Source organism: Pelmatolapia mariae, linkage group LG17 (assembly GCF_036321145.2).
Source record: "Pelmatolapia mariae isolate MD_Pm_ZW linkage group LG17, Pm_UMD_F_2, whole genome shotgun sequence".
NCBI lineage: Eukaryota > Metazoa > Chordata > Actinopteri > Cichliformes > Cichlidae > Pelmatolapia > Pelmatolapia mariae.
The window spans coordinates 32,940,138-32,962,556 of record NC_086242.1 but is presented as its reverse complement, the minus strand read 5'-3'; the positions used below and the strand labels follow the sequence as shown (position 1 = coordinate 32,962,556).

Below are 22,419 nucleotides of genomic sequence, written 5' to 3'. Positions count from 1 at the left end.
GAAGCAGACAGACATTCTTTCTCAGCAGATGTCATGTTATTTATGTAATCTGAAGGAGCTGAAGGTGGGACCGGCGGTGGGGGCTGAGAAGACACTCGCGTTGCCAAGTGGAAGTCGGCGGGTGAGGATGTTATGACCAGAGGAGAGGCAGGTGCCTCTTAATGTTTATGAGCAGAACATCTGCAGATGGTTACCTCGGAGACGGGTAGGGGAGGGAAGGCTAGTGAAAAAAAAAATGTCAACATTCAGAAAAAATATTTTGAGAAGGGAGATTTTTCCCCTGAATTAAACCCTCTGCTCGTCACTATGCTATTTTCTGTCTCTACTTATTTTTGGCTGCTCATTGTCTCCTCCTTTCCATGAGGTGCTATTCTGCTAATAATTAGAAGTCAGAAATTAAGTGTATATATATATATATACACATACATATATATCACTAGCTGGGCCCACGTCCTCATTTTAGGTTTGACAGCGTTTTAGTAGGTAAAGGCGAAAGCTTGGACATGAATTGAGCTGCGGTTTGGGGAAGGCCTCGAAGAGGACTGGCGATGGCTCCTGGGCCTGGCAGATCCCCATGTACTAAATAGAAGTGAAGAAGCTAAAGAACTGAAAAGGGGAGGGAGGGAGGGGCACGTAAAGAAGAATGAACAGCTTGCAGAACTGGGGAAACCTATATAGATAAGAACCGGAAGGAGCGTGTTTGGAGGCGTGGTCCTGCTAATGAAATTCCGATACATAATCTCCAATTATATATAGGCCACTGCACTGCATCCAAAAAGTGTGACATCTGCTTGACGTACATAAAGGTTTAGAGGAGTGGCTGTGAGCGAATGCGATGACACACTACTACAAATGTGGGAGAAAAACTGGTGCTTTGTGAGCACAGTGGGCTTTGTGGCTGGAGACGTTTTCATTTCACTTCCCACTGACAGGGTCCATTGCACCAGGGAAGACAAAGGCATCTACAGAAATTGGAAAAGGTCAATTCCTGCCAGACCATTATATAGAAATATACATTACTCTGAACGTTTTATTATGTGCATTGCATTATAAGTCAAATATACTCACACTTCTCACAGAAAAAAAAAATCAACGTTTTTCCAGTGTGAATAGTCACCTATTCCTATCCAAACAGCAAATGTGCTGTTCTAAGTGCTTTCCTGGGAAAGTATTCAGGACACAGGAAATGACACGTTAGGGTTTCTGGCAGCACCATCATTGTTTGGTCAGGGTAAACAGAGAAACAAGTGTGCAGTTAGTAAGAGCCAATAGAAAACTTAAGGAAAAAGTTATCAAAGGTCTGGATTCATTGTTAAATGGACATGAAATCTCTGGAAGGTGCAGCGTGTAAAGCAAACACATTAAGTAACCACTGTTTATACCAACAGAGTTAAAAAAAAAGATTTCACTGTGTAATATTATGACTGCTGCATTATAAAAAGTACACTAAACTGTCAAAGAAGCTACTGTTTTTGTACATCTAACAGCTATAACGAGTTTTTCTATTTACAAATGGTACAAATGGTAAAATATCAGCTACAAATGCCACTCCTGGGTGCAGGGCTGCAGGACGAAGCACAGCAGTGTGCGCACATACATCGGCAGATGCGTAATCAGACATTCCCAGGTCACTTGTGGGAGTGTTATGTGACTGCAACTACCCTAAATGAAAACATTCAAGTCCATAGGGTGAGGGCCAACACTGTCTGTGACACACACGAGTATTAAGAGTGAGTAAAATGTCGACTCCACCTAAGATCCCAGTTGTTCCTGCTTTACTCTTCATTTTCTCATTAAATTCAAGGGGAAATATGTGCATAAGGGAAATGACATACAGCGAGATTTCCTCATGTTTCATGTAAAATTTTGATCCATGAAATTCAATTAAATCCTCACCTGACTAATGAAACAGCTGGTTTTCTGTTCACTGCCAGACGCTGCAGCCAATCAATATAGGGGGCAGACCTTTTTTGTGTTTTTCTAAACTTAAAGATGCTTTAATTGAATCAAATCTTAAGCCTAAAGAACTGAAACGTATGGGAGATTATCCTAGATACCTTTACACAATAGTGGCTGTCATTCTGGATCTTCACCAAGTGTTAAGCTACAGTCAATCGACACAGACTTACGTCGAACAATGGCTGAGGTCCAGCTAATACACAAGAGTGGTAACTGGGCAGCAAAATGTAGTCATTCAAAAGCTACTCGAACTAAATATTTACTGGATGGTAATAAAATTCCTCTGGGGCAATGACAAACCTGAGCAGTCTAGAAAAACACTGACAATTTCCAGGACCTTATGTGGCAATCAGCAGAATCTTTATCTTGGCACCTGGTATGAACATTTCTAATGCTCACTTTAGCAATCCTTCCCAGAAACTGCTTAAAACTTATACAATACTGCTTTTCACTGAGCAGCGGCATCACGCACAAGACAAACACTACTTCATGCAGCTTCCAGATCTGGACAGGAAATTGCTTCCTGTTGATGGACCATAAATGTTTGGTATTACTGGTCTAGTATTTTATTGCTGCAGTGTAATGTTTTCAGTGGAAAAGTACACAGAAAAAAGAAACGCAGGGGGAGGATGCAGGAAATTTCAGATGACACTTATCTAATGTTTAAGGCTGCTGCCTATCGGCCTCTACAGCTGATTCAGGGACACAGTGGTATCACAAGAGGAAACCTAGAACATGCTGTGAAGGTCTAGATCAGGGTGTCAAACTCGTTTTACATTATGGGCCCCATGCAGCCAGAAAAAGAAGTACAGTTCCACTGATACGTCTTGTTTTCTCTACATGATAAAGAAATGCTGCTTTGGGGTTAAATAAGAAATAATTGTTTAAATTTACAGAAAACGTTCTGTTAGCACACTGAGCAGACTGTCCTGTAATTATTACATTTTTGTTTTTCTTTTGGGGGGTTTTTACTGAGTAAAAATTTGGGTTTTTTTGTTTAGGATTTTTTTGTTTATCTATTACTTATTTATTTTGATATGCTGTGAATGCACATTGGGGAGGAAAAGCCATAAAACCACTTTTTCCAAACCCTTCCAGTGGACCACACTGGAGCCTCTGGTGGGCCGATTCTGGATCTTGGGCTTTATGTTTGACACCCCTGTTCCAGATAGTAATGCCAAGTTTTATAATTGCTCAAACTAAAATATCTCGACAGCTATCAGGTGGATTGCTGTTAAATGTTGTTCGGACAATCATGGTTCTGAGGTGATATAAAGTCAACTTAGCGCTAGATTTTTATCTATGACTGTTTTACATGGTAACGGTGGTATGGAGTACGTATGTAGTATGGGAGAAACAGAAGAAGAAACAAAGCTTCAATCCATAAATAATCCAAATCTGGAACCTACACTCTCCAACACTGGATTTGGTCATCAAAAAAAAAAAAAAAATCTCCAACAGAACCTTCACCATGCCGTCACCTCATTATCTATAAAATTCAAGCGTGTAAGCATCCTTGAGGTGAAGATCAGACTCTGACCAACAGAGAGCAATGAGCTCATGAATCAAGCTAGGCTGGGTGAAGGGGCCACCGATGATCTACAGCCTGCCGGGCAGTCTGCTGTAGGAAGGAGGGGGGTAGTGTGCGAGATTACAGGGAAAGGGTGCTGCAGCCTCTGACACAGGCTGTATTTTGGGATGATGACTTCATGAGAAAAGCTTGGCAGTGACAGCAACAGATGGATGATGAAATCCATCCGGTCATTCTGCTAAACACAGATACGCGGTGCGCTCAGCCTTCCTGAGCACAGCCGAAATACAAACTACAGATCGTCGATGCTATTTTGTGATTACAAATGAATAATGCGTTACTCAACCCCGTAATAAAAATAAGGGCAGGTCCAAACTTTCTTGAACGCCAGCAAAGCTCAGCTCCCTAAAGACAGAATGAATTAGCTGGGCTCCAACTTTAATTTGCACAAAGTGTCTGCTGCATTCGACAAGGAGCCTCGTCGCCAGAAGAGCTGCATCTACATCCCAAACGAACAGTTTGGATTCATTAAATCTGCATTCATAAGATCTCGTTCTCCCTCACACAAAGAACATTATCTAATTACAAATCCAGGGCTGTTAAAGGCCCTTTAAAACAGGAGCTAATTGCTGCGAGAGAGAGAGAGGGAGAGAGAGGGTGACGTAAGCTATAATTAGAAAGCGAGCAGTCTGTCATTAAGTTTCGCTAGCGGCCACTCTTCGCCCCAGTAGCTAATTACTGGGGTGATCAAACAGGCAGGAATCTTAATGAGCTGGCGCTGGATTATAAATTAATTCTATTATGCACTGATGCATAGGTTCCTGGGAACACTTTAGCAATGCAAACATGCTTACAAAACCAACAGGGCCAACCTTGTGCTTCTCTCGAGTACTTCAGCCTTCTTAGGATGAGCTGCCTGATGTTCTCTGAGATACACTAAGCGACTTTTGCTTGATTTACAGTAACTCTGTTTAGTGCAGAGCCAGCAGGGGGAGATATCATACTAGAAGGCAAATGAGGAATACTGCCAGAGGGAACCTGTCAAGCCCAAAGGTGTATGTGCTTGCCTGTAAGTCTTCATACTTATGTAATTATATATACACTGCCTGCCTTTGTGTTGTGTAAATACACATTTCGCTGAATTTCTCTTGTTTGTGCCACTGCAAAAGTTCACATGCTAATGTTTGGGAATTTTGGGGGATAATTCCATGGGAGGGATGGGCCGAGATTTATTGCACTCTTGGTGCAAACGAGCGATCCGTCTCTGTCGGGGTGTAAGACCTCTGTTCGGTCTTGGCGGTCCCCGGGTTTCTGTTGTTGGAGCTCGATCGATACAGGAGCCTTTTATGCAGTAATGAGCTCAAGCTGTTTAATGGAAGGACAATACAGTCGTAATTGAAGCTGGAGTGCGAGCGCCAGGGGCAATCCCCGCAGATTAGCTGAGAATATGAATTAATGGGGATGGATTTAGGTGACAGGTGGTTTCAATGTGCCTGGAGTGGGAAGCCGCCAACAAACTGTAAGGAAGGGAGTCTGCTCTGAATCAACACGTGCAATGTCCTGTCTTGTCGCGTTATTCTTTCAGGGTTGTTCATACTAACGGGATCAAGCAGAACGTCAACCAAACGATGAAACAAAAAAAAGAAAAAGGATCCACTACGTCAATGTGCGTCAAAGTAAAGAAAAGACTGCCAATACATCAATTCACAGGTTTCCATGACTACAGCTAGGGAGAGCATAGTTACGGTGTACATACATAAACACACATACACAAGCTCCATACTTTGAGGGCTTTCTGTGCTGGTTCACTGGAGCCGATTACAATAAGGCCTGGTCCTCCCATGCTGCAGAAGCTCTTCAGGTGCAGGCCTTCGAGCACAGGCACAGTGGAAACAGCATAGTCCTGTAAAACACAATATCATTACAAATGCTTAATAAGCTCAAATAATATGACTTTCATTTCATGATGATAGGACAGGGTCAGGTAATGCTAATCATTTGGGGTTTGTAGCTTTAAATATTTAACAGGCTTTCTCATCACCTGTTAACTAGGTTTCCTCAAGTAGTTCTTTACTGAGAAGATAGTGCTTTTTATCTGAATGTGGGTGAACGAACTGTTTTAAACAAATGATACAAAAGCACGTTACTACTCAGCAACAATGCTTCTCAATCCATTAAACTACAGTACAACAATGAGCTAAAACATCATTCATTATAATACAGGGCTATATGTATATGTGTGTGTAAAGTTTTACTGTAGATTGTAAAAGCTCAGCAGTGATCTGTGTGGTATCATGGGGCCTAAAGTGGCATTGAAATAAAGTATTGTACAGCTCAGTAGCGGAAAAAGCAAGATGGTCTGAGAGATGCTGTTGATCTCAGGGCTCATGGGGAGATTACGCAGCACCTTGTAGGAGCCAGTTCTGAAAGGCTTTTTCTGGCTGTGGGACGTCTGCAAACCAAATGTTGTCATTAAAAGTGTTACAAAAACACACGTTACATAAAGGGTACTTAGAAGAACTGGCAGCGATAATAGTTTTATTAACACCTGGATGCTGGTTGGTTTTCACAGAACCCCTGGAACGTTTCAAATGTTAAGTGTCTTACGTAAGAATCGCTTTAAAGATACTGCTAAACATCCTTATTTGTTAAGACTGTGTGGGAGGGTTTGATTGGATTTATAGCGACATCGTGACTGCCATCGCATTTTTCTTTACACGTTTTTAAAACCTGATTGGTGCACAGAAATGCAAAACTCAGCCCTGCCTGTCAGTGACCATAGCTGTTTAAACTAAGGCAGAGAACTTTTGCGTTCATGCAACCACTTGTTCCTTATATTAATAAGAAAAAGAATCATTCTACAGGCTTCTAAAGCTCCGACCCCAAGATTAAAAAACAATAAAAATAGGATTAAAGAAATCCTATCTGACAGCTATATGGCTTGTTTTTGCAGATGAACAGAACTGTTTTGGAACCTATAGTTTTACATTTACCTTTAGCCTTTAATGGTTGATTTTGGACTAAGAACTCTCATTAAAACATCCGTTGAAAGCCGCCTTCTTTGCAAGGATTAAAGCCTTAAGGCCACGTTGGAGTTGCAGCATAGTTAACGGAAACATTGTTTTACCCCTGACTTTGTTTTGATTTACCCAACAGAAGGAATCGAGCGATTAAACATTAGATGCAAGGACTCAGGCCTTTATGTGGGAGAGACTTCTTAAGCCGGAGACGGATCCTACTGTGATTCGTAAACCTTGAAGTGATACCAAGATGCAATTTAAAATCTGACAGGATGTGAGACTCGAAGCTTATTTTCTAAGACCTTTTGTTCCTGAATACATTTGGATGACCTTATAAATTCAGCTTCGCACCTAAGAAAAGAACTTTTCCAACAGACGCCCATATGTTTTCTTAATCACACAATGTGTTTTGAAGGGGTTTTTACAGCGTTCAGCTTCATAAAACTTACAAAGGAAGTGTACATTTTCCGTCATTACACCCCATTTTTTCTTTCAACTATATGCTAACAGTTTTCAAGTAAATATTTGTGTTGCATCAATAAAACGGCACCATAATTCACCCAGTTATTGTGACTGTCACATTTCATCACATGAAAGACCTAAATTACCCCCTTTGCTGATGTCTTCCTGATTTCCAGTGAGAACAACTGAATTGTGTAATCTTTTTCTCATTCCTTATCCATAAACAGGATGTTTCTGTGCAAAATTGGAAATGCAAGTCATGCATTCGCCCTTACCAAGATAAATCCTTAAGGGAAGAAAGGCTTGCTTTTCATCTTCACCAGCTGCCATGTTGTTAGCTGAAAACATGACTGACTGAAGAGAAAGGTAAAGCAAGCTGAGCTGGTAGCTTTTGGTTAGAAGTCAGCACTTCTTACCCATGGCAGAAAAGAGGCGGTTTAACCTCTATATTATTTCCAAAATAAACGGACCCCATCAATAACACCAATTACTCTGACCTCTGAGCGGACCATAAAGAGATAATCAACATCTGTATGCAGTTGTGGAGTAGGCTACTAAACAAACCTGGCAACAAAGTGATCCTTAATTTGAAAATGAAAGGAAAAAACAACAGCGACAGGAGAAATCCATCTGATATAAAACGGAAAGAACAACAATTGACGCTTAAGTGATTTTTCCTAGTGTCTTTTGCCAGAGATGCATCATTAAGTCCTGTCTTATCAGAGATAACAGAAAACACAGAGGAATTCAAATCAGATACAGATGGGAAGATGGAAGCACTACAGTAAGGCCATTCAGACTATGATAATGTGTTCAACTCTTGAACAGTATGACCCACCTCTGAACTTGTGTGTTAGCCAGCTTTTTGGATTTGTCATGACTGTTCAGAGGGAATCCAAAAGTGTTACGAATAGGTCAAGCAGAACATCTTCACTTTAAAAGAACAGCCAGCAGGATAGACAGGTTCAACCTTTGTGACCAACCACTGTGATCCTGTTTGCAGCCTGCTTGTCCGAGTCTTCCCTGAAGCTAATATCTCTTGGTTTAGCTTGAAATATTGCTTTTATGTTGTATTTTTTTCCCATGGATGTAGTAGTGAAGAGCAAGCCATGGCTAACATAAATCTGCATGGAAACTGAGTGAATCTCTAGAAGTCCTCTAAAGGCACCGAGTAGTTTAAAGCAGCATTTTTTGATCTAGGAATATCTTGACGATGTTGTCTGGCCGTAACTATTTGGCCCTAACAAAGCTGCTTGGGGCTCCACTTCTGTCTAAGAGGACAAATGTTTCCTCAGCTATTTCTCAGAACACTCTATGCACAACCTGATGGAATAAATGAAAACTAAAGGTTTGGGGGGAAAAAATTGACTACAATGTAGCCCACAATTAGCACAATCCAACGTTATTTATCTAAAAGCTGAGTAACACAATAATGAATGAAGTATCTAGAATGAAGCACAATTAATGATGATGGCACCATCGATTTACATCAGCATTTTCTAATTAGGATTTATTTATAACAAACAGAAACAACCTCATACCACATAACACATTACACCCAACAAGTGTTTTTTTTTTTTTCGTGTCGTTCTCTGAGAAATTTAACTGGCATAAAGAAATTAATCTCTTATTAAACTTCATCCATCAATTCTCTTCCGCTTATCCAATTTTTAGAGTCACAGCGGGGCTGAAGCCGATCCCAGCTGTCACAGGGCGAGAGGTTGGTACACCCTGGACAGATTCCTGGTCTGTTGCAGTGCAAACACAGAGAGATAAACAACCATTCACACTCACATTCACACCTATTGGGTGATTAGAATCACCAGTTAACCTAACTAGCTGCACGTCTTTGTGCTGCGGGAGGAAGCCAGGAAGTTTCTTTTTACCTGTGATAAAATTAACATTTGATGGAACTGTGAATGTCCTACAAAAATGATTGCCCGAAAACAGTGATTACAGTTTTGCAGTAATGTAACAACTAACTGTCCTAAATTTGGACACAGCATCAGCTCTTTGTAAACATCTGGACAGCTAACACAAAGCTAGCGGAATAATGTTAAAGCTGAGTGTATGCAGACCCCAGATAGGTCTATATTGTCAGTTGGTAATTATGTGGCAGTGTGATTCAGGCCACTTTGCTGAGAAGCACAAAAATATTGTAAAGGGAAGTGTAAAAAAATACTTTCTTCAGAGAGTACTGAGTAATATTTGATACATTGCTTTTTTGAGTAAGACACTGATATGAGAATGCTGAGTATGAGAATAAGAGTAACAGTGTGTCATCACAGCAGTGATGAGTGAATGGAATGATTGAGGTTAATAATGGGACAGGGAGAAAGTGCCTGTGAACTAATTAAGAGGTTTACTCACCCAAATCAGCTTCATTTGTGTCATCAACTACTTTCTTTAATCATTATATACGGAGGTGGCAGAGGTTTGCACCAGCACTTGATTAAAAATGCCTCAAAGGCAGATGAAATCTGGAACTAGGATCAAACTCTTAATTGCTACAGGGACTTTTTACAGCTGCACTAATCAATGCTCTCAGAGTGCAGTGGAGCTTAATAATAAAAAGTAGAAAGACCTTTTCAAACTTTATTTATTTTTATTCACCGTTACACCCTCCGTTATGTCAGAAGATGTAAAATGGCCCTCCAGAATATTTTTGGGATTCAGAACTCATTAAATGCTAATGCTTGGCTTACAATAAAAAGGGCTAATGTACCTCCATGTACACTCAGTGGGATGTCCTGAAAGGGTTTTCACATCTCCTAGCAACAACTGGTATTTTTTTATGTCCACAAAGTTAGCATAGCCTCAATGCTGACTGGTACATCGGATGTCCTCAGAGGGATTTGCAAAGTGAATACAGCAAAGGAAGACGTGAAAGCAGAGATGGAAGACTATATACGATGAAGATATATAATGGCTCAAAAGGAAGGAGTGAGGCAGCGATGGATGGAGAACAAAATGGAATTAGAGAAAAAAAGGACGGCAGAGCTTAATGAAAAAAAACTAAGATGAATGGAGTGATGATACTATTACCCTCCTGGCCTAAAGCCTCCATGATTGATATCACATTTATCTCCTCCTTTCTTGTTTGAGATGTATAATTGCTTGCAGAAGGCTTTAAAGAAAAAGATTTTAAAAAGAATGTTTTCATATTGACTGCTATTTAGGAAATATATTTGAGATACTACTTTTACTTCTTATGTAATGGATCAGTTGTGAACTTTTCCAGTGACAAGTCTTTACTTTTACTTGAAACAATGGATTGAATTAGAATTGTGACTACAGCTTCCCTCACCTACACAGAACATTTGATGCTTTTCAGCCTATTATCTTTAGGTACAATTCATCCTCAGCAACTTCCCTTCTTTCCCGATCATTTGTAGTTGAACAAATGTTGAGCATTCGGGATCTTAAACATTATTCCTGACACTTTGTTTCAGTCCATGACAAAGACGTTTAAAAAAAAAAAAAAAGACTTCTATCTTCTTCAGTGGCCAGACGTTACAAGCTAAAGAACCAACAGCAGCACAAACAAAGTGCAGTGTAGTGTAGCCCACATTCACCAACTTATTTGCATTTCCATGCAAGAATGCAGGCACTATTCTGCTACATAAATTCACCTTAAATGCATCTGCTAAGATCTCTGCTCCTCTCTGATTGGTCCGTTTGGAAAGTCCCACGAAGAACTCTCGACCTGTAGAGAGAATCTTTTAAGTATGCGAACAGAAAACCAGCAATACAGCAAGCATGAGAAGCTACAGTAGCAGAATACTCCAGTCAGCACACCGTGTACTTTATGCATGCCTGCGAAGGGGGGCCAACTGTGGTTAGTATGGTGGCACATAAGCAGAAAGCCTTGAATGCCTGGCGAGGTATTGAGCAGCACACTGAGCTAAGGGATGGGCTCCTAATGTTGCTGCTGAGCCTTTACACTATAAGCCATTAGCACAGGCCTTGCCAACAGGAAATGTTTCTAGCTCTGCCATGTGAAACCAATTTCAGCTGGAAGGAACAACAGCACAGAGCCAGCGTCTAGAAACTCAATTAACTGTACTGTGCATTTTCCTAGTGGTCTGTGAAGCGTAGAAGATACTGACCCACATTTTAACTCACGACTGTAAGCGAACATACAGAAAATCTAATAAAAGACCACCATGCTCTTGCTTGCACCGTGGTCTTACTGTGCAGAATGGCACATGACGGTTTTGTTGCACATGTATTTTCGGTGGGATGTACAGCTAGGTTCACTGAGGCACCGGGTCATCGAGGTCACATGGAGGAATGCCTGTGTGGAGGATCTCAAAGCACAGATGCATATTTACAGACACGCAACTGTCTGCTCACATATAGTATGAACTGTAGAGGCTACCCTCTGCTATTTCACTACATTTCTAACAAGTAGAGTAGTCCTCATACAACTTAAACACTGCAAATCACCAAGTTCTATGTGTTGTTAGTATGTCTGTGAAGGTTCAAAGTCATCCAGGTCATCGTAGTAGAAGATACTGGAACTGAAGGTCTGGAACTGAAGGACCTTAGAACTGAAGAAGCTTCTCGGATGAGAGGTGAAACATTTTTTCTTTCCAAGCTCCTTAGACCATGTGTTGTTAGCTACAGTTTCTCCTCATCCCTTAAGATATTTATTCCAACGGTCATGACTTCAAATTTGCATGATATGAGACATTTCATGCTTTCAAAGACTTTGTTTTAAATATAAAAATAAAGGCCTCACTGTGAAGTTTGTGTTTGTAATTATTTTAAAACACTTTTTAAATACTTAATTGCACCGTATACAAAAATGTAGGTGGCCTTCTGTACACAGATTAAGTGTACAGGTTTAAGTTTGTTTTTTTTTAAAGGTAACTTTGGCTGAAAAGCATGTAAAAGGCACTATTTGTTTCCAGTTGATAGCATTATACTATATTTCTGGAAACAAAAGGATCACATGACTCCTCTTTACCTCTCTCTGTGACACAACAGGTTGGCCTCTGGTCATACACATTAATCTGTAGCAAAACGGCCATTCCTGAACCTCGATGAATTCAAGCTACAAACTAAGGACTTGGGTTTCCCTGTGAAGTTTTTTTTTTTTTTTTACCTGTACAGGTTGAAGTATAAAAAGTAACTTCATCAAACTGCTCAGTGAACCATTTGTGACAATACAAAAAAACAACTGACTGCATGACCCCCAGTTATTTAAAGTACAATTCATGAATGAACTGCAAGAGATTAAATATCAGGATGCTGATATTTACAGTGGATGAAATAAGTATTAGATCTCCTGCTGAATTTGTACATTTATAGTCGCAGACTGGAGAAACCAGTTGGCAAGCACAGCATTAAGATGTTTCCACCAGGTGCGCACACATCTCAGAAGAGATTTTGGGCCGCTCGTCTTTACAAAAACTCTAAATCTTTTAGGTTTCTTGGCCTCAGTGTGGCAATTCAAAGCTTCAGCTCTCTCCACAGATTTCCAATAGAATTGGGATTCTTTAGATCATATTCACTATTTCTCTTCCCTTAAGTATAGCAGGAGCACGTAGTTTTTCTCTGAATTGTTTAGATGTTCACTCACAAACTTAAGATGAGCCTGTACATGTGCCTTCTTGAGCAGGGGGACCGTGTGGGCACTGCAAGATTTCAGTCCATGTGCATAAAAGTGTTTAGATATATTAATATCTTGGCTGGTTCAGATCTATGAAGTGGTGTCACTGATGTTGTGGGACTCAAAAATAAGACGGAAGTCTCAGTTTGCTGGTTTGGAATGACCAGACAAAGGTTAACGAATAATCAATAAAATACAGTGATTGAAGAGGCAGAGTGACGTACCCGTAAAAAGGACATCTCCTCCATCCAGTGTCGCATTCTCATCAGTCATTTCCACAATGTTCAGATTTAAATCCTTCAGTGCCCCTTTCATTGCCTCCGTCTGGCAGAAAAACAAGGACACAAACAGAATTAAAGTTAAAACATGTGTGCACATACAAAAAAAACAAAAACAGAACCGCAGTGACTTACAGTAAACTACTTCAGCATTTCCTAATATTATGATATGATCCAGGATCTTCCCCCGATTTCTGCGAGGCGCATTATTTTAAATAAATACTGGTTCATGAGATTGTTTGTAATGAAAAAAACTCTTTTCTCCCCAACAGGTTATGGTGACATCATTACAGTGAGCCATGAAATGATGTCATTTTGTAAGAAGTGCGTTAAAACTTTTACAAGGCAGAAGTTGTGGAAAAATAGGTACGGTGAATGACCAGCACAAATTTAGCACAAATATTTCCTGCTGTCCTTCTGTTCTGGGTCATCTGTCTTTAATACGCTTAAAAGGAAGGGAATGTAAGGATGGCTGCCACCTGGTGATTATTAGCATATATAATGGAATACATCTCCCTCATGGAATATTACGGGAAATCCACACTTCACCTGTATGTCCCCTCTGCTGAACTCAAAACCTGGGGGAAAGAGCAGGTCTGTTTTTGGCTCAACCTTCAGCTAATCTCCTCTCTTGTCTGACCGCCCAGTGCGATTTTACTGTCCTGTTTTTTGGGGTTCCTGCGGGAGTAGTTTCCAAGGCCAGTCATGTTAGCAGGAGCATCAGTGTTTCCACAGGCCCTATCTCACTATGACCTCAGCCTGATCACTGTGCTTTCTGGCCTCTGCTTCTCTTCAACTGCAGAAGGCCAAAGCATGAGGTCATCCAGGTAGACTGCCATGTGCTTCCAGATAACACAGGGGAGGCCTGCAAATGCACAGATTTACCTTCTCCTCACCTGCGCATACATCGGTAGTGGTGCACGAAGGCATCCAAAGCAGGTGTACTGGAATCGCTAGCACCTAGCAGGACATTTGGACAACTAAGTGGCTTTATGACCCAGTGATTCACAACCCGAATGGCAAACTTCCAATCCACTCACTTTCCAGAAGTAAAACTGTGGAATCCTCCGTGTTTCGTCTATATTGCATGTTCATCTCAGTTAACCAGGAGGAACACGGCGTTCTTCCAAGAAACTGGAGTTCACAAATTCATTAGTGGTTTCTTAAAAGCTCTGACAGCAAAAGCGTGCAGTACATAAAGAGCTGTATAGGTAACAGTTAATCCCATTCATTTTTCTTTGTGCGTTGCCAAGCCACACTCTGCTTTCTATTTAATTAGGTTTGTAGATAGGTTATGTGAGGAATAAAAGATTGAGTCAGGTCCCGAGGAACGATCCAGATGGGTGAGAGACAACTTGTGCTTTTGATGTTTATTCGGTTCATGTGTTATGCTGCCTTTGTGTGTCATGGCGTTGGAGGCTTGGCATGTCCTGGCAAAGTTTTTCCTTGTGCCATCACCAATTCATCACACATAATAAAACTTCAGTCAAATGAGTCAATTCAGACACTGATTGATATGGTTGGAAAAGCCCCTGTTAGTGATGCCAGGTCTGCACACCAAAGCTGAAAAGAAGTGTCTATTTATATATGTAAGCAGGCATACCTTTTACCTACTGGGCCTCACATACCGGCCAGTGTTTCCTTCTTATATAAGGCATCCCACTACCTCAGTACTCTGGCATTTCCTCTGGAATCACTGGAGATGATGTGACCCAAAGGGTCCCCAATCACCACATGAACCATAATGGCCCCCATGAAGTGAAAGCATCTGCCCTGTGGGCTGTGCTGTTCTGTGTGTGGCACATGTGGACGTAGAAGCTCACATGACTGAATTAAATTTCAGTACAAATGGAAAACAACAATAAAAAGTGGTTTTGTAGAAAAATCTTACTTAAAAAATATAATGACTTAGTAACATGTCACCACATTTCACTGCACACCGAGAAGACACAGTAGTGTAGTGTATTGTAGTGTGAATGTTCAGATAAATTCCTTTAAATCAGTGGCGTAGATACAAATGTTTTCTGTATTTGGAGACTTTGGCCAATCACAGATCTTCACAGTCAAGATTAGGGGAGTATTACCAAGTCAAGAAGGGAAACAACTCTATGTAGGAGCAGATAAAAAGAGGACTGCCGTCTGGGACAATGGGGTTTGAATCGTGAGGTTCTCTGATGGGAGAAGCAGGCTTGCTTACAAGCCCAGAGTGACTCGGGAGATATGGCTTTCAGAATATCTGCAGGTGGAGAGCATCACAGAGCCCACACTACAGATTGGCCCCTGGCAACATAAAAAAATTGAACAGGTAAAACTGGGATGCTCTGGATTTTAGCCACTAGTTTGGGGCAAAAATGCTTATACTTTTGACGAAATGCTTTTCATAACATTCAGATACATAGAAAAGTGTAGTTAACACTCCAAACTTTTGTTGCAACTCATTTAAAAAAAAAATCACTCATATTCTACAAATAATAATAAATATTTCAGGTCCTTTGGATTCAGTCTTGCTTGGGTTAGAAGTACCGTTCTCAAAAGAAGCACTACAGTGACAATAAACACATGCACCTGTTTGTGTGTGTTTGTGTGAACGTGCATTCATATCTTTGTGGGGACCAAAATCCTGGTCCCCACAAGTTTGAAGGCATTTTTGAGACTCAAAATGTGGATTTAGCATCAGGCTTACAATTGGGTTATGGTTAGGTTGAGGGTTAGACATTCATTTTTGATGGTTAGAGTTAGGGTAAGGGGCTAGAGGAAGCATTATGGCAATTAGATGTCCCCACAAGATATGAAATACCTGACATGTGTGTGTTTGTGTGTGTATAGATTTTCTATGAGCTTTGGTATTTCAAAACACCTCTCTGTTGGCAGCGGCAGGAAGTTTTTCTTGGCTCATGTGCGGCCCGCTATCACACCTCCATCTGTCTTCTGCTTATTGTTGATGGCAGGTTTTGAGGTTCCCTTCAGCCTGTTGTAACAAATTCATTTGCGTAATATATTTGTGTATATATCTGTGCATAACCAGGAGTATAAAATCACTTTTTCTGCTCTCACAAAGACTGGTAGGAGCAGTGAGGATTCTGTTTTGATATGGTAACCTGCAATTTATGTCTCGAGGCTTTATTTTTAAACATCGCAGCAGTATTCTGAGATGTTAGAACTTAAAATACGTGTGGTACACATGATTACATTACACTAAGCAGTTTCTAAATCTTAAATCTCTGTCTGCTGTAGGTCTACTGGAACACAGCTAAATTATTCACCTTGTAATTTTGCTTGTGTTTCTTTAGATCATGGCATGAGGTGTTTCTTTTTTGAGATCTTTGAACCTGCTTCACTTTGTCACACAGGTTCTGATTAAGTGATTTCTGGATTCAACAGGTCTGCCAGTAATCAGGCCTGAGTGTTTAGTGAAACTGAACTCAGCTTTCCAAAAAACATGGGTAATCACAGTTAATTCATGATTTAACAAGAGGGGCAAATACTTTTTCACACAGGACCAGGATGTTCTGGATATCTTTTCTCCCTTAATCAATTAAATCATCATTTAAAAACTGTTTTTTTTGTATTTACTTGGGTTATCCTTGTCTAATATTAAAATGTCTTTGATGACCTAAAACATGCAAGTGTGACAAAACATTAGGAAATCAGGAAGGGGCAAACACTTTTCACACCACTGTTGTTCAGTGCTTAACTCAGTATGAAGCCCCCCCCCCAAAAAAAAAGGTTTACTGCCACTGCACACACAGCAAAATCATAATTGATATCTGGTGTGCCATTTCTTGCCACGCTGGCTCTCCCTTTCAGACAGATGTCGATTCGGCTCTGTGACCAGCCGGTTGAAAGGCGTAACAATAATGCCGTCCCCATTCCTTTTCTGTACCTTTCACACAGACCGTCGAGGCAGAATAAAGGTGCAACAGTCCCGCCTTAAACGGGCTCTGTGAAAGGGGCTTCTGTCTCTCACATTCCCTCTATTCTCTTTAAGCCCTCGTGGCAGGGTCAAGAATGCTCCTACAGTGACTTCTCATGCAGAGTGGCCTATTATCTCTCACTGTGAGGGACATCCAATACCCCGTCCTGCCTAGGTGCCAACTCGCTTTGCCAGTCCTTCTCCTCTCCCTCCCGCAAACCATCCTGTGCTCCTTATTCTCTCCTCACCCCTTCCCCCTGCCTCCTACTCCCCGTTGCCCACCAGAGTGCTTGGCCAGGCGGCATGCTGTTAGCCAGCACCCTGCTTTGAATGAAAAAGGCCTTTTAAAATTCATTAGAGGCTGAAGGCTCCGAGGCCAGTCGGTCTGCCTGCCACATTCCTGCCGTTCCTGCACAGGACAGGGGAGACGGAGCAGAGAGAACAGCCCTTTATTTGAGGCTTTTTATGGACCAATTCTCCCTTCTCTCGCCCCTGGTACCCGTGGATATCGCATTCTGCTAAAAAGGACCATCAGTCTGATAGAGCGCAGTGCATTTGGAAAGGGAATTGAGTACATAACAATAGCATTCCTGAGGGTCATCCTAGCCTCCCTACACCAGGCAACAGAGTCCCACGCTCCAGTATAATAGGGATACAGCATTCCTGAGAGTCTAACACACAAGGAGGTGGAGTGACAGTCAACTGGTATTGTTTGTCAGTTTATAACACACATAAAAAATGTGGCATGTAGTGCCAGGTAGTTTGTGGTTTGGCTACAAACTATTATTTTTCTGATATCTTGGTTTGGATGAATTTGACATAGTTGAAGATTCCGTTACAACAGTTAAAAATAACACAAAAATGGAAAAACATTTATCTTCATTCTTCTACCTCTGACTGCTTAGGAGAGGCATAACAAGCACTACACCAAACTATGCTAAACACTACACTGGCAATCTTCCAAATTGGCAAAATGATCAGCAAATGGTTACAAACACATACATAATAAGCACTCAGTTTGTCTCTTGTGTTCAGACAATTTATGATCAATATCAAACTATTGTTGCTTGTCTGCCGGTTAGTCAAAATCAAAAATGGTGACGCTTATGAAACATGGTGGAAAATGGGTAAAAGAATCCATAAGAAACATAAATGTTCGGTGTGGATGTGGATCATTTTTCATTAAAGTCCAAAATACAACAGTGGTCCTGGAGGAGGATATTCTTGTAGTTTTAGCTTTGGGTGACCACAATCTCAGAGAAGATACACAGATACGATGAGAATTATTACCCCTCCTACCGAATTTAGAGCTGTTGTCGGAAATTTCACAAATGCTGTTTTTAGAAGAGGAAAAGATTTTCATCAAACTGTTTCTAAATATACCAGTTTTCTTTAGAAAATAACAGAATTACTTAAGAAAAAACAAAAATTACCAGGGTCAATATTATTAGCCCCCTGAAAAACCTTTTAATTGAACCCTAGCAGAAACCACTGCCATGCAATCATATGTTTTAACTTTGTAAAAAAGTTAAAACTGAGGGTTATCTTCAAATTTCCAAAGGTTTGAGCTGCCACGTTAGAAAGCATTATGGCATAATCAAAATAAATCATAGGACGCGCTTCCAATATACATAATCACTCTCCAGGTTGTCCTGGAGAAAAAGAATGGTTGATGCTCACAAAGCAAGAGATGGATATAAAAAGTTATCAAAGCATATTCAAGTGTTAAAAACCTTGAGTGAGAGCCACAAAGCACAGAACTAGTCTGACAGAGGTAGGATGTGAAATATTTCAAAGACTCTGAAAAGACAACTAGTGAGAGATGTGTCTAAAGACCCCAGAAAAATTGCTAAGACACATGTGAATGATTTAACCAAGATGGTAATTGTAGTCTCAAAGAAGACAGTCACTAGAACTCTGCACAGCAATCGACTGAGAGGTTACAGACCAAAAAAACCCCACTCCACAGCAAAAGAGACACCTTGAAGCCATAATGAAGCATGTTAAGGAGAACCCGGAGAAAGATTGTGCATACTGGAAGCATGCCCGTTGATCACATGCAAAGCTACAGCTCTTTTCCACAATGACACTGCTTATGTTTGGAGAAAGAAGAGAGAGGACTACAAACCAAAGAACACGGTCCTATCAGTAAAACATGGTGGTGGGAGCATTATGCTGTGAGGATGTTTCAGTGCTTTAGAAACTTGGAATCCTGTCAAGATGGAAGGAATCATGAAGAAGGGAAAAGTGAAAATTTTGAAAAAAACAAAACAAACCCTCAACTTTTCAGCAGCAAACCTGGGTCTAGACTGTCATTTTGTTTTCCAACATGACATTGACTCAAAACATATGTCACTCCTGGTGAAGAACTACCTCCAGAAACCCAAAGTGAATTGACTGACCTGCACAAAGCCCTGACTTGAATCCCATTTTAAAATCTGCGAACTGAAGACCAAGGTCCATTCCAGAAGACCACCAAACCTAGAGAATGGCTTGGATTGCTTGCTGGAATTGTGACATAACTGATTGTTAGGTTTTGTTTGTTATGAAATAATTTTGTTTCTGTGTGCAAATTAAAATAATGTAAGCATCCAAAATATGTTACAAAATCCTCGCTCCGTTCAACAGCACTTGGGAAACACTTCAAAAAAAAATTACATTTTCATAGTTGGAGTTAATAATTCTGTCCTCATCAATAGCTGGCATTGTATCAGGTAAACTAAAACCAGGTGCCAGCTGCAAAGTTATTGAGAGTGGACAGTACAGCTAAATCACTGAAAAGTTCCACAGAGCTGAGGGAATCTGCAGACTCAGATGATTACGATGTAATTTAATCCATCAATACAATAGGAGCAGCCTTAACATTTCTCTTGGAACCTGAAAGGATTCATAATAAGAAACAACCAGTCTCTAATTCAAATAGCTCCATACAAAAAATCAATAAAGAAAAATGAGGATTGCTTGCAGTGACATATGAACACACGTTTGAACAGTGAGCTTATGCGTCATAGCTGAAAATTTGGCTGGACATCCGGGACGCAGATGACGATCGTAGCAGATAGCAAATGCCAAACACAGAGAGATGTTCAAAGACAACAGAGCATAAAATGGGACTAATGACTGCCTTTTAGTCCAAACGACTCAGTGGAATTTAAAATGAATGCACAGATTTCATTAGCTATGCAACAACAAAGTGGATAAGGCTATCTGAACCTTTCAGGTATTAAGTCTCTGACACCACGTAGGAGACAGAAAGAGGATTCCCTTTGGGAGGGCTGAGTGAGATTAAATGGCTCAGTTATAGATTTGTCATAAGTTTGCCACGGACAGTGATTTCACTGGCTGCTTCTTTAAAAAGAGCAGCGGAAGGTCAAAAAAAATGGTGGTCATTAGGAGGAAAATCTAAAGAAGTTTTAATGTGGCTCCAACAAGGCTATTAAAGGTATACCTTTCAAACACCCAACTGGACTCACACTCAAAGAGGGCGCACACACACACACACACACACACACACACACACACACACACATTAAAAAGTTCTAAAATCAGGATTTTTCTTCCAAGTCTCTTTTGCAGCAACAAAACTGACAAAAGGAGACACACAGTGCATCACAGATGGGTGCATACATGGGGAAAAGGGCCCACTCTGATGCTGCAAAAATTGTCAAATGGCACATTCTTAAAGGAAGCTAACTTTGAGGGCTAACGACAGCATGAAATGACAAAAATTCATTTCTTGTGCAGCCACAAGAAAACAAATCCTCTGTGGCCTGTCTCTGCATTACCTAAACAAATCCTTGATGTATGTTGGAACATACCTGTGGTTAACCAAGCCATGACATCTTCTCTCTTTTTTTGCAACCCACTCTCGTTTAGCTTTAGGATTACATAAATGCTAAAAAGTAGGTCAACGCAAAGGCTTGCACATTTAACAATAGCAGATCACGAGACCCTTGCCCTACATCCACCACAAGGTTCTGGCAGCCTGCCTTATTAAAAAAGTATCTGCAGCCAAACCTACTCCACTGTCAGATTGCTTTTACTTGGGTCTGCCAAAATGTCAGAGCTCTGAGGAAGAAAGCGGCACACTGTAGTCGGGCATGGGTTGAGATTGGTGTAAAAAAGAAAAAGGAAATTGAAAAGGTGGGACCTTAAAGCTAGGCCAACATTACAGAAATCTCGTTCAAAGGGTCAAAACGCAGGGCAATGTGTGTGAGATTGTTAAACTGGGTGTCTTTAGCTTTTGAAAAGCATATGGTTTCTGTGAAAAATAATTACGCTTGAAGAGCAGAGAAAAGCAATCCTCATATAATTACACATTATAGTTCAAAACAGCATAATAAGGTATAAGGAACCTGTTAATCATAAACTGAGACTTTTCTGCAATTAGCTTTCTATTAATGCTTTAGTGACTGTACATGATACACTGATTATTTTCAGATTAAAAAAAGAACAAAATTACATCTCATTACAAAGCTTTCAGTGTCTTGGTTTGAGTTCTCACTAATAATAAATAAGATGGACTTTTAACACAGTGTCTATTAAAAATAAATACATCTCTTGAATTACCTCTTGTTGACAGAAGATTTAAGGATCTTTTCACCGAGTGAACTGTAAAGCCAATGTGATTACAAAATCTCTTCCACATCCTCAAAGGTTTGTTCAGTGTAACTGATAAGCAGTGTAACTAGAAATGACGGGAGATTAAGAAGTACATCCGTTGAATAAAGAATCCCTCTTAGATAACACTCTTAGCCTCTGAAATTATCTGTTATCATGGAACAGGGCCAAGCACATTTCTCTGCAGAAGAGCAAACACATCGAGGAGATTAGAAGCCTGTCAAATGTGACGCTAATATGTTGCTCAGGTGAAGTAATACGCTAAAAGGAAATGTTGAGAAACTTCATCCACAAAAAAGGTTTGACTCAATTAGCGTTTTGTGTTGTGACACCTTGCTGGTCACAGTGCAATCTCACAGAGAGACTGAAGCAGAGCTGAGTACTGTAAAAAATAAGCAGAAATAAGAGCCCGTTTGACAAGTCCAATGTCTGTCCCAGAGCAAATAAAGCACTCGCTCCAATCAGCAGGTCTGCAAAAAAATGTGTCTGCTGTCTACCTCTCACTGTGATGGTTCCACAAATACAGGAAAGCTGCAGGCTAGGAATTATTGGAAAGCAGCAGTATGGACGTGGTTGGTTACAAACTTACGTGAGTCTTCACTCTGGGGTAAAACAGAGGGGACCTTCAGTAAATACATCTTGACTTGGCAACACTCCTCCATGTTTATTGGGTTTGACCCCCACTGATTGGACCTCTACACCCAAACAAGGGAAAAAACACAATAATCTTTCCCACCTCAGGGGCAAGTACACTTTACCCCTTCCCTAGGTAAAGTGGTCAGTATCTTATCAAAAAATAACAGCACTGAAAACTGAAGGACAAAAGCAGCTACCACAGAGGAGATCAATTACACATTAAAGTCTGAGTGCAGTGATGGCTGACTGGGCTCAGCAGCATGTTCCCCAGCTGAATGGCATACATAAATAAGATCAAAAAAACTGGCATCAATTAGAAAGAAAAATAAAAGCCAAAATGATAATCAGTTTTTATGGAGTACAATTTGCATTGGCTGATGGTC

At 40.6% G+C, this 22,419-nt stretch overlaps 1 protein-coding gene across 6 annotated transcripts in view; it reads right to left on the bottom strand.

The window, feature by feature from the left end:
- The window catches only part of ddah1 (dimethylarginine dimethylaminohydrolase 1), an 80,494-nt gene that overhangs the window by 9,081 nt on the left and 48,994 nt on the right, over positions 1–22,419 (bottom strand). For 5 of the 6 annotated variants that reach the window (XM_063501279.1, XM_063501280.1, XM_063501278.1 and 2 more), the window contains 3 exons: positions 12,814–12,913; positions 10,605–10,678; positions 5,274–5,393 (listed from right to left, as the gene is read on the bottom strand). In XM_063501279.1, coding sequence (XP_063357349.1) covers positions 5,274–5,393; positions 10,605–10,678; positions 12,814–12,913 — 294 coding nt within the window. Of the gene's footprint in view, positions 1–5,273; positions 5,394–10,604; positions 10,679–12,813; positions 12,914–21,349; positions 21,371–22,419 lie in introns of those variants that run through there. The other variant, XM_063501283.1, reaches the window with a different exon arrangement.